The 13,401-nt window shown below is 44.2% G+C and overlaps 1 protein-coding gene across 5 annotated transcripts in view; it reads left to right on the forward strand.

Moving 5' to 3' along the window:
• Positions 1 to 13,401, forward strand: part of FUT10 (fucosyltransferase 10) — a 76,746-nt gene that overhangs the window by 47,661 nt on the left and 15,684 nt on the right. For all 5 annotated transcript variants that reach the window (XM_064585564.1, XM_064585563.1, XM_064585567.1 and 2 more), the window contains one exon: positions 12,481 to 13,316. In XM_064585564.1, the coding sequence (XP_064441634.1) occupies positions 12,481 to 13,316 (836 nt within the window). The remainder of the gene's footprint in view (positions 1 to 12,480; positions 13,317 to 13,401) is intronic.

Below are 13,401 nucleotides of genomic sequence, written 5' to 3' on the forward strand. Positions count from 1 at the left end.
GAAGGTGCTGCATACTTTGAAGCAACGCTGTATGGCTAACAGCATTAATGACTCGGAGCGAAACATTGTGTTGAAAACCACAGGCATCAAAGATTCAAAAATGATTCAAAGAGGGGCGCCTGGGTGGCTCAGTCGTTAAGCGTCTGCCTTCGGCTCAGGTCATGGTCTCAGGGTCCTGGGATCGAGCCCCGCGTCGGGCTCCCTGCTCTGCGGGAAGCCTGCTTCTCCCTCTCCCTCTCCCCCTGCTTGTGTTCCCTCTCTCGCTGTGTCTCTCTCTGTCAAATAAATAAATATAAAATCTTTAAAAAAATGATTCAAAGAGTTGGACTCTGAATCTGAAGACATTTTAGATACTTTAACCAATTTAACATATTTTTCTGAGTATCCACAAGAGTGATAAATGACAAAAATCTATAAGCAAATCTAAAAGAGCTCTTTTAATAAGTATAAATAAAAATTCTAAGAAAGCACTAGATCATAGTTTAATTGGAAATACTTTCCTTAGTGACACAAAAAATAATGGTACATCTTATAATTTATTTTTCCTAGATGTAGTTAAATGTGGTATTTTCCTTCCTCCCTCCTCCCTCCCTCCCTCTCTCCTTCTTCTTTCTCTCTTCCTTTCTTCCTTCCTTTCTTTCTTCCTTCCTTCCTTCCTTCCTTCTTTCCTCCCTTCCTTTTTTCCTTCCACCTATGCATTTTTTAAAAAAATGCAGAACATGCAAGAAACTGTTAATGGAGGGGCGCCTGGGTGGCTCAGATGGTTGGGTGTCTGCCTTTGGCTCGGGTCGTGATCCCGGGGTCCTGGGATCGAGTCCCGCATCGGGCTCCCCGCTCTGCGGGGAGCCCGCTTCTGCCTCTCTCTCTCTCTCTCTCTCATGAATAAATAAATAAAATCTTAAAAAAAAAAAAAACCTGTTAATGGAGGGAAGGGACCTGGGTTTCTGGTACGTGGGAGAGGAAGACATTTCTCCTATACAATCTTCTGTTTACTTTATTTTAGTCTTTATCAAAGCTATACATACTCCAGTTTGAGGAGCAAGGAGTTAGCTCTTCAGGTGACTGACCACTCAAGACTTGTATCTATCTGATGACTCTTTTAGTTGTTACCCTCAGATCTTGAAATAACATGGTGGCAGGACTATTTAATGGTTTTTCAGTATTAGGCATTATCTACTGATGCTGTCTTGGAAGATGAAGGTTTATTCTTTTACCCTCTTCCACTCACTCACCCTTCTTGTATCCCCGCCGTCCACTTATATTATTGTATTGGATAGATCAGTATTCACTCTACATTTTTACGACTATGCAAATGATATTCATAGATGAACCAGCTAGTTCACTGATTACTTGTTTGCCTTGAGTTAATAATTGACTTTTATTTATTTTTTTAATTGCTTGTTTTTTTTGTTTTGTTTTGTTTTTTATGTACCTATAAGCAGTTCAGCCCCAAACTCTAACCAGTCAGAAATAATTATTCTGTTCTTTCTCCTGCTAGGGCTATTTGCATTGCTGTTATTCTACTTTGAATTTCAGCTAATGGCTTAACATTTACATTTATAATCATAAGATCCCTGGAGCTTATTTTGTTCCTCTTTGAAGGCACGGAGTTCCCAGTTTAATGCTTTCCAAATAGCAGAACTCAGTAAAACATTGCTTTTTGGGAGTGGCCCTGCTTCTCTGAGTCAGTGGTTTTGTCTCCTGTCTCCAGGTATTTGGCTGCAATCGAATCAGAATGCGAGACCCAGAGACGCCCTAATGTGGCTTTTAATAACGAAGAATAAATTCTTCACATGCCTTGAGAGAGATCACGAACCCTAATCCAGGGTTATGTAGCCTTGCCATGGAAGTCTCAAGTGAGGGCTTCAGCAGAACATTCTAGAACTCTCTGAAGTGGCTTTGTCAACAAGCCCTGGGTGACACCGCAGCTCCTGTCTCCCGGGGTGGGAGCGGGGAGGGCAGTGCCTTAGGCTGCACTGCAGATTGTCACTCCTGCTCTGGTTCCTTCTTCTTCTCACTCGTTCTAATTATTACCGTGGAAGAAATGGAATTCCCTTTTGTGTTTAGGTGTAGACGCTGTCAGAGGTACCTTAATTTGCTGTTAAGCTTATTGCAGACAGAAGTAGCAGGGAGGTAGCAATTGTAGAGGTATTTCAAACACTGGAAGTCCTTTGAGCTTCATGAAGCAAATGATTTAATCCGAGGCAGGAAACGAGAACACACTTGGTGAGGCCGCCGTGAGTTTGGCCGCGGCTGAGGCAATTAGCAATACATGTGATTTATGAGCCATTGCTAGCCAATACGCCCATTGTTTCTTGAGCTTTAACATCTTTTAGCCACAGAAATTTTCATTTCCGACGGGTAAAAGGCTCTGTAGTTAGATCTTTAAGCAACAAGAAAGTCTTCATCTCTTTCTTACATTCAAGGTCAGGAAGCACAGTGGAGAGGATTTGGAGTTTGTGACAAAAGGTAGAATTTGGTCAAATGGAGTTTTACTGGAGGTCTTGGCTTCTACCTCACCCTTCCTTGTAGCTATGTGGGTCATCAGTATTCTGTATGTTTTAGTTAGCAGCCCGGAGAAGGCATTTACAACATAGTACGTGAAGGAGCCACGTGCTTTTGGTTTCAAATAATTTGATGGTTCCTCTCATCAAGGGAGCCTCATTTTCTGATTTTGTATTTTCCCTTCTTAAACAAGAGGCTTGCATTTTTTTCTCCTTCCCCATTCTCACCAGATGGACTGAGAGAGAAATAAACGGAGAGGGGGAACTGGAAGGCTGGGATGGTGATAACAAGGGGGTGAGAACTGTGAAGAAACGTAATATTTTTAGGAAAATCAAGAGTTAAGGGAGCAAGAAAAAAACCTGCAACAGAACCTGGAACAATAAATTGCCATCGGATGGAAGTCTCAAGATTTTGAAATGGACTTCTGTATTAATCAGTGTTTGATAGGAAAAAAGAAATTGCTCCAGGTGTTTCAGACAATGGGAATTTATTATGGGGATTGGTTGCGAAGGCTTTGAAGGGCTAGTGGAGCAAAGGAAGGGAGGGCAAGTTATGCAGAACGAATAACGGGAGACTGCTACCATCCCTGGGCTGGAGAAGCACCGGGGGAGATCGTTCTACCCAGAGTGCGGGACAGCAGTCTCCAAGGCCCCGCTGTTGGAGGTAGGTGAGCAGGAACCCGTGAGCTGGCACTCCCAGGTCATCGCCACTGCCACCGTGGCTGTCCCCACAGTCTACGTGGCTGGCGTCTCCACTGCAACTGATGCAGTCACATTCCCAGGTCCTGCTGCTCTCTGTGCCACAGGAGAAGTCTTTAGGAAGAGACTCCTTCTTGCCCTTCTAACTTCCCAGTCCCCCTACAGTGCTCCATTGGCAGGACCTAAATGCAAGTCAGTCAGCAAGGGATGGATTCTGAGAAATAAAGTTTGCAGGGTCTCCGCCCCCTTCAGTGCAGAGCAAAACAAAGATAGGAATGGAGCTGAGAAACTAACAAGCCAGTAACTAACATGACCTCCTTTTAGAAAAAAGAGCTCAGGTCCCTCTGCTTTCTGTGAACCTGGCTGTAGCTGAGAGTACTGTAAACTTGGGCAAAAACCATTGTGATACTAAGCCTAGCATTTCAGTTCCCAAAGGAATGTGTGGTCCATTAGGGGACACTAGTGTATCTGGAAGAAACTAGTCTCCACCCGAGAGAGGGTCTCTGCCTTAAATTCTCTGCTTTCAGGGGGTGCCTGGGTGGCTCAGCTGGTTAAATGTCTGGCTCTTGATTTCAGCTCAGGTCATGAACCCAGGGTTGTGAGGTCAAGCCCCACCTTGGACTCTGTGTTCAGCGGGGAGTCTTCTTGGGATTCTCTCTCTCCCTCTCCCTCTGTCCCCACTCCACCCCCCCCCCACTGGGGCACACTCTCTTTCTCTAAAAATAAACAAATAAAATCTTTAAATTCTCTGCTCTCATGATGGATTTATATAAAGCATTGACTCATGGATCTATTTTGGTGGAAATTGTTTAAAAATTTTATAAAAAAGAGTAAAATCTTCCATTGCATGATGTTTTGTTCTCACAGGAATTTGTAATTGGTATGTTTCAAGTCACTCCAGGAAAAAAATGCTTGTAAAAAGCAACTTTGTCTGATCACATATAGTGTTGGTCTAGCATGCGAAAGTTTTAGGGATTTCTCAGATCTCTGGGCCATGTGCTCTGGGTGGCAGCTCCTTTATACGTTCTGGAGTTGTCTGTTGGAGTTAAGAAAATTTCGAATACCTGGGACATAGAGTTTCTGTAAGTTTATAATTGGCTCATTGGAGTAAGTGTTCCGTGTACCAAAGATTATAGCTAACCCAATTCTGTGCACCTGACATGTATTTTAAAAGGGAAAAAGCAAAGAAAGGGTTATATTCAAAGGTAGAGCTCCTAGCTTTCTCTAAGAGGCTCAAACCAACGTTGGTGGTAATGTCAGTGGAGAAAAAGAAGACACAAAAAGGATTGGGCTTTAGGGGAAGGTGGCTAGTTTAGTCAGGGCATGGTAGTTGGTGATTTTCTCTGGGCTATCTAAGTGGATATTTCTAGCATGCTGTTAGATATCTGGTTGAAGCTCAGGGGAACAATCTGGATAGAGTATAAATTTAGGATCCATCAGTAACTAGGTTTAGTTAAAACCTGAGTGGGAATGGGACAACAGTCATGTTGGCATATTTTAGAATAAATCACTGAAAAGGAATCATTTTGGGGGAATATGCTAAAAGCAAGAAGTAATCATCCCTCCTGCCCCTTCTCCTGCCCACCATATTGGATGTCATTGTTCAGAGGTTTTAAATCTGAATTTGTGTCCTTGTCCCTGTTACGCCAGAGCATGAATTCTAACCTCCAAGCAACCGTGCTTGGGAAGGATAATTGGCAACTTAAATTTGGGCAGTGGGGCTTTTGGACTCGGCCAGGAGGGATCCACTCTGGCTTTGTCCAGCTGTGCCCCTTCATTTGGGGCGAGGAGTTCATGGACTAAGGTCCGATGCGCCCCTGTAGCCACAGAGCCCATGCCTTCCCCTTAGACATCACACTCCCAGTACCAAGACCCCAGAATTCCCTGCCCCCAAGGCCAAAGTGGAGGCCACGTCCAGAGCCCACATCGGCCACTTCTCTGGTTTATCCTCCCAAGCTGCTAGTATGCACCCCTCGGCTTCAAGGTTGGCCAGGGGGTGACTGCAAAGGTATAGAATGTAAAAGAAAAGTTTTATACTGGATACTTGTTAAGAGAGATTTTATTCGAGCTACTGTAATAGAGGAGAGAGACTTCAGTCTAGAACTGAGCTCAACTCCCAATGCAGCAAAGACAGCTGAGGATGTCTAGCCAACCAGCCGCATGAGGGGGTCAGTGGATGGGAGGTTACTAAGAGGATAGTAGGGGCAGAAAGCTGTTTGCTAAACTGGCTTTAGGATTCATGCTAGAGACTGGCCAAGGACTTGGACATCAGGCGTGGGGGGATGAGGGACTTGGTCAGATATCAGGTGCAGGCAGGGGATTCTCAGCAAACCAACATGGCGGGATTCTTTGCTGAATCTGGGCTCTGCAGGCTGAGGACAGGGTGGCCGGCCATGGTAAGGCATGGCGAGAGGAGGTCTCAGAGGAGCCTGATTACATTTGGTCAGAGAGGGAGTTTTTGTCAGGACAGAACTTGGGCTTGCGGGTTGAGGTGTCCAAGTCTGTGTCACAGGGTCCCTCACGGTGTGGCTCAGAGCCGAGGGTGGAAGGGAAAGGGGTGCAGGCACCCCTGCACTCTAGGTGGGAACTCAGAGGATCTGGAGAGTTCTCAGTTTGAGCTTGGCCTTCTAGCCGCAGGTTCCTTTGTAACACTCTAAAGGCTGATGCCAGCAGGGATGGTGGGCACTCTCAGCTGAGGATCTCAGGAGCTTTAGGAGGCCCCTGGACAGTGGGGACAGGGAGGGGCAACACCCGGGACAGGCCAGGAGTGGAAGAGGAAGAGAAAATGGTTTCTCACCTGGGGTGGTGCTGAGTGAGTGGAAGGGAAGGTTTGGGGGGTGAGGTGAGGCTGTCAGCAAACGAAGGAGAACATCTCCCTTCTCCTTCCACCCTGTGCCAGGCCCCAATGAGAATCATGACTGAGGGCAGAAAACCACGTCGATTTTGAATGTGTTCTCCACGTTTGGTGTGAACTGTGGCTTTGCATGTTTTAAAAAAAATCCACGAATAAGGTGGAAGGATAAAACATTCAACATTTGTTAGATTGATTTATAGCTGTTGAGTGTTGAGGCATATGGTTCTCGGGACTCTGTATTCTTGTCTCAGGCCCTGCACTGCCAGGAAAGGGCTACAGAGTTACCGACTGGCCTAGAGCACAGGCCCAGTAAGGGAGCGTGAGAAATTTCCAGGCCCAGGGGGGCAGAATGAACAGATACTTAATTGAACAGGTATAATTGAGAGAAGGCTCCATGACGCAAAATTGATTAAGGGGCAGGCAGAAGGACTCATGAAGAGAGATGGTGGGAGAAGGGAGAATACCAGTCTAGAAGTTAGTATGAGAGTGTTTGGAGTCCAGTGGCCTGCTCCCTGTCCCCTGACTTGGCTGGAACCAGGCCACCAGCAGAGGCTTGTGTATGGCGGGCGCCTAGATGGCCTTTGGTTAGAATTTCACCTGGGGTGATCGGGGTCTTTCCCATGGGCCAGCACCATTCCTTCTCATCTTTAGCTAACCCTCAGAACCTTAGAGAAAATAAAAGACCTGATGGGGTTGTGTGGGTAAGTCGAGAAAATTCATGTGAAATGGGCTTTTAAAATAGCCATGAACCATGCAAATAATGGATATTAACATATGGTCTAAATTGTTTTCTCCCCAAAGTTTTAGTTTCCTCTACTGGGGTATTCTTTATGGGGTGCACAGTTTTAGGGCAGAATTCTTTTTAAAAACAGGGATTACCTCGAGAGGACATTTTGGGGTAGGGGGCATTTTTGTTTTCCTGGTGAAGGCATGTGTCTTCCCGAGTGGGCTGGGTTTAAGCTGGGTACTATTTTGGTGGGTGTGCCTGGGAGTGCCAGGAGCAAGTCATTGAAAAGAATCAGTGTTGTAGCGGGGGCCAGTGATCTTTCTGGTTCTTTAGCATTAGCTGGTCTGAACATTCTGGTCCCCACCAGGGGTTTTGGGTTCCAGATAAATGACTCCAACTTTGTTAGTAAAGCGGGGTTACTAATACATGTTGCCTTCTGTTTTCACCAGTCTGGGTGGGAATAATAAAAAAAGAACCCATGCCCATGCAGAGGAAAAGGAGTCCATAAACACATCATAAAGTACTGTCGCTCTTCTGCTCATCTGCCACTTCAAATTCCGGCTCCGTAGTTAGCAATCTGGCTTCGTTTGCCGGCATTAACTTTATTCCATTTGTATTCCAAGTTGCAATTCCCTTTACAGTGCACTTTAGTGCTTAAGATCTATGTGTCAACAGCTGTTATTTAAGGGAACAAATAAATTTGTCAGTATTCAGTAAACATAAAATCACCCAGAGAAAGGAAAGTTTGAATCCAAAGTTGTTAAATGCAAGAGCGAGTGAAGATGACTGTGGGCAACTAGTGAGCTAATTGCCTGCAAGTTGGTCACATTTTTTATGGATTACCATGGTGTAATTGAGTTTTATTTCTTTCACTGTTCCAGCTCTTGTTACAGTGGGCAGTGCCCTGGAGTTGGAGAGAGTGAAATAACTCAGTTGTCTCCCTGAGCCACACATATAGACATTGTTCAGTATCGTCACTCATATTCTAGACCATGATCTCCTCAGTGAAGAACAGTGTGGAACCTTGAACAATGCTGGGGTTTGGGGCACCAACCCCCCGACACAGTCAAAAACCTGGGTCTAACTTTGGACCCCCAAAACTTAACTACTAATAGCCTACTGTTCACTGGAAGCCTTGCTGATAATATAAACCGTTGGTTGACACATTGTTTGTATATTATATGTATTATATACTATATTCTTACAATAAGGTTAGCTAGAAAAAAGAAAATGTTATTAAGAAAAACAAAAGAAAATACATTTACAGTACTGTATACTGTATTTATTAAAAAAATCCACATGTAAGTGGACCCATGACATTCAGGTCTATGTTATGCAAAGGTCAACTGTATTTTAAGTCTGTTATGGTTCTCATTTCAGTATTCTCAAGTGTTAACAATCTGAAGCTGTAGGTTTAGGGGAGGAGCTCACTGGGCAAAATGCCATATTTTTTTATTTATTTACTTATTTAAATTTTTCTTTTTAGATTTTATTTATTTATTTGAGAGAGAGAGATAGAGATAGTGAGAGAGAGCACAAGTGGGGAGGAGAGGGAGAAGCAGGCTCCCCGCAGAGCAAGGAGCCCGATGTGGGACTCAATCCCAGGACCCCGGGATCATGACCTGAGCCGAAGGCAGACGCTTAACCGACTGAGCCACCCAGGCGCCTATATTTTTTAAATCTTTCCCAGAGAATTTTAGTTTGGAAGAATCTGATTTAAAAAACCTATTTTAATGTGATTTTGGGTGTGTCTGTATGTCTGTGTGTGTTGTGTATGTATTGTAGGGAAGTAGCTAGGAAATACTTTTTAAGGTAACAAATAATGGGAAATGTTTCTGGAAAGTTAGGTCTTCTTAACTTGCCTCTCTGTTTTGTTTTTGTTTTTGTTTTTGTTTTTGTTTTTGTTTTTTAAGATTTTATTTATTTATTTGAGAGAGAGAGAATGAGAGACAGAGAGCATGAGAAGGAGGAGGGTCAGAGGGAGAAGCAGACTCCCCGCCGAGCAGGGAGCCCGATGCGGGACTCGATCCCGGGACTCCAGGATCATGACCTGAGCTGAAGGCAGTCGCTCAACCAACTGAGCCACCCAGGTGCCCTTGTTTTTGTTTTTTTTAATTATTATTTTTTTTATTATGTTAATCACCATACATTACATCATTAGTTTTTGATGTAGTGGTCCATGATTCATTGTTTGTGTATAACACCCAGTGCTCCATTCAGTACGTGCCCTCTTTTTTTTTTTTTTTAAAGATTTTATTTATTTATTTGAGAGAAAGAGAGAGAGACAGAGAAACAGCACGAGAGGGGAGAGGGTCAGAGGGAGAAGCAGGCTCCCCGCCGAGCCGGGAGCCCGATGTGGGACTCGATCCCAGGACTCCGGGATCATGACCCGAGCTGAAGGCAGTTGCTTAACCAACTGAGCCACCCAGGCGCCCAGTACGTGCCCTCTTTAATACCCATCACCGGGCTAACCCACCCCCCCACCCCCCTCCCCTCTAGAACCCTCACTTTGTTCTCAGAGTCCATCATCTCTCACGGTTCATCTCCCCCTCCGATTTCCCCCCCTTCATTCTTCCCTTCCTGCTATCTTCTTCTTCTTCTTTTTTTTTTTTTCCTAACATATAATGTATTATTTGTTTCAGAGGTACAGATCTGTGATTCAACAGTCTTGCACAATTCACAGCGCTCACCATAGCACATACCCTCCCCAGTGTCTATCACCCAGCCACCCCATCCCTCCCACGCCCCCCACTCCAGCAACCCTGTTTGTTTCCTGAGATTAAGAATTCCTCATATCAGTGAGGTCATATGATACATGTCTTTCTCTGATTGACTTATTTGCTCAGCATAACACCCTCCAGTTCCATCCACGTCGTTGCAAATGGCATAACTTGCCTCTCTGTTAAAGAGGCATTCCCCCACTTTTAAAGATGACCCCACTCCTACAAACTAAACAGAATTCAAATGGATGTACTAGAACCTCACACACTCATTTAAAAAAAAGCTGTGTTCTTCCCCCCCTTTTTAAATAAGGATTTTATTTATATATATTATTTTTTTATATTTTTTTATCATGTTCAGTTAGCTGTGTTCTTTTTTAAAACATGAATATAAATAAACGTTTCTTGCTTAGATTCTGCAGGCTCCTTTTACTACCATAGATTGCATATGCAAGGGACCCCGCGCTCTTCTTCCCTTCCTTCCAACATTGAGGTTCCAGTAGCAATTTGGCTGAAGGTATAATGAGCTGGTAAGCTCTCATCTCCTAGTTATAATGAATGAAGGGCTCATGGCTCATAATTGGTACCAGTTTCAAGTCCTGTTCATATTATCAATACAATCTGAGCGGACCTAGAAACTGGCCACAGAAAGGTCTACACATAGCCATTTTTAGTGCCTGTTATGCTTTACTGATGTGGATGGGCAGAGATGAAACCCAGGCCCTCTCCATTCTCCAAAGCACAGGAGGCAGGCGTTGTGTCTTTCTGCTTCCCTGCTCTGCATTTTGGGTCTTTGCTGTGGCACACCCAGGGTGAGGCAAAGAATCACCCATGTGCCATATAGCAGCAGCAGACAGCCACTGGGGTCTGAGTCACTCCCTCAAGACACCTGTGCCTGCCCCCCCAATTCTAGACCCACTTTTGTTTTAATCATACCCTTCCAATTTTTTTTTAAAGATTTTATTTATTTATTTGTCAGAGAGAGTGCACGAGAGAGTGAGAGAGCACAAGCAGGGGGAGTGGCAGGTAAAGGGAGAAAAAGGCTCCCCGCTGAGCAAGGAGCCCATTGTGGGATTCGATCCCAGGACCCTGGGATAATGACCTGAGCTGAAGGCACAAGCTTAACTGACTGAGCCATCCAGGTGTCCCCATACCCCTCCAATCTTAATCTTACATCTTGATCCCTGCGTCTGACTCCTGTGGATTGGACTCTAGTTCTTCCTATCCCAGGCAAATGGCCTGGATTTTTGTTCTGCCTTCAGTGGAAACTTTCTGTTCTAACTCAAGTGGGTGGGTTCCCGTTCCCATTCTTGGCCAGTTGACCAGCAACCACTTCATGCAATAAATTGCTTTTCTCCTCAAATTCGCTTCTCTTTCAAGTCTTCACATTTGTCCTTTAACCTTTCTGACCACTTAACTCTATATGCCATTACATGTCAGGTGTGTAGATGAGCATTCTTTTTGATGCTAAAGGGCAAATATAGCAAATGCTAAGTAAACGAATACATAACCACTTTTATATGTTAGTCTTTCATTCCTGATCATTGAGAATAAAAGCCTGGTATCAAGACAGTAGTACTTTGTTCAGCAACTTCTCTGTGCTCAGTATATGTCCTTCAACATAATTTTATTCAGTCTTTGTTTAAAAGCCTTTCTTGATTAATTGATTTCTCATTGATGCACTGTTGGCACCAAAGAGTATATATTTATTTGAGAGAGTGTGCATCAGCATGAAATAATTAATTGTTATGAATTCTACCAGAGAATATGTTTTATTCCATTGGAAGCATTTATTTGGGCCTTTTTTTTTCCCCCAGTGAAGGGTGGCAGATGGATTTTTTTTTTTTTTGGCCATTTCCTCACATTTAAAAACTCAAATCAGGGGCCACAAAATCTTCAGTGTCAGAAACACTTTAGGAATTTGGTGTTACATATTGCAGTATTGTCTTAATCGTTTCTCAGTTATAGAAATGACGTCTTCCTGATTGAGTCTCCATCCACGCTGTCAGGAAACATCTGTTCACCACATCCATCACTTCTGTCTGCACATGATCATGTTTCAAAGGTTTCTCAATTAATCCTGTGGAAGCTAGAATCACTCATATTTATAATCCTGTTATGCCTTCTTTATTTCTTGATGTGCTGGTTAATTCATGTCCATCCTGCAGTGGTCTGTAGCATAGTGCTATTATCAGCCGTTTTGTCTTTAAAAGCCTCTTGTCTACCATTTTGACTGTGATTGATTCACTGCACTTTGTTGAAATCGATCATATTGGATGAAAAAAAAAATCTATCCTGCATATTTATTCTGGCGACTTTTGCATGATTTCACTTTTTTTTCAGTGCACCAAGCTGCCAAGCTGGTTGCTTTCCCCTTTTTGGCTTTCTTTCTCTTGCTCTTTTCTTTTTTATAAGAATTGTCTATTGCTTTCTTTCTTTTGTTTTTTTTTAAAGATTTTATTTATTTATTTAACAGAGAAAGATAGTGAGAGCAGGAACACAAGCAGGGGGAGTGGGAGAGGGAGAAGCAGGCTTCCCGCCAAGCAGGGATCCCCATGTGGGGCTTGATTCCAGGACCCCGGGATCGTGAGCTGAGCCGAAGGCAGACGCTTAACGACTGAGCTACCCAGGCCCCCATATCTCTTTATTTCTCCTGCCCTCTCTTAGACAACACCTCTGGGAAGAAAAGCCAGTTGCCAGAGGCAGTGGAATAAATTCTCCCTTTAGAACCAGGCTAGACACTACTCCCATTTCTCTTAACATAAAATCAGAAAGAGGGTCCCTCTCCTTTGTGCTCCTCTCCCTGAGCAGTTTCTAGGGTGAAAGAGTCATGATTGACTGCCAGGTATTTTGCCAACACTGTGACATGCTTCTTTGTAGCTTCAGACTTCTCTGTATTCTAATCTTACCAGGTAGACTCCAAGTTGGACACTAAAATTCTCTTGCACATACTAATGTTTTCTTTTCTTCTTCTAGGCACTGACTTTAATATAGATAGCTTACCTTTGCCTCGGAAAGCCCATCACGACTGGGCCCTTTTTCACGAAGAGTCTCCAAAAAACAATTATAAGCTCTTCCACAAGCCAGTCATCACCTTGTTCAACTACACTGCCACATTCAGCCGCCATTCCCACTTGCCCCTGACCACCCAGTACTTGGAGGGCGTAGAAGTCCTGAAGTCACTCCGATACCTGGTCCCTTTGAGGTCCAAAAACAACCTTCGAAGAAGACTTGCTCCACTAGTGTACGTCCAGTCAGACTGTGACCCGCCGTCAGACAGGGACAGCTATGTTCGAGAGCTGATGACTTACATCGAGGTCGATTCCTATGGTGAGTGTTTACGAAACAAAGATCTCCCTCAGCAGCTGAAAAATCCAGCCTCTATGGATGCCGAAGGCTTTTATAGGATCATCGCACAGTATAAGTTTATCCTTGCCTTCGAGAACGCAGTGTGTGACGACTACATCACTGAGAAGTTCTGGAGACCTCTGAAACTGGGGGTGGTCCCTGTGTATTATGGGTCCCCCAGCATTGCAGACTGGCTCCCGAGTAATAGAAGTGCTATTCTCGTATCAGAATTTGCTCACCCTAGAGAACTAGCAAGTTACATCAGACAACTGGATCATGATGACAGACTATACGAGGCTTACATAGAATGGAAGCTGAAGGGTGAGGTGTCCAATCGGCGACTCCTCGCAGCGCTCAGGGAACGGAAATGGGGAGTGCAAGATGTCAACCAGGACAACTACATCGATGCATTTGAGTGTATGGTGTGCAGCAAGGTGTGGGATAATATCCGGCTTCTGGAAAAGGTGAGCAAATGGAGGTTTGGCAAAGAGGCACTAGGAGGGCCATCTGTATGGTCTCTGCCATTTTGCATCCTTTGTCACAGCCTTT

Source organism: Mirounga angustirostris, unplaced genomic scaffold (assembly GCF_029215605.1).
Source record: "Mirounga angustirostris isolate CCGP_5_RB_7025 unplaced genomic scaffold, mMirAng1.0.hap1 SCAF_2, whole genome shotgun sequence".
Taxonomy (NCBI): domain Eukaryota; kingdom Metazoa; phylum Chordata; class Mammalia; order Carnivora; family Phocidae; genus Mirounga; species Mirounga angustirostris.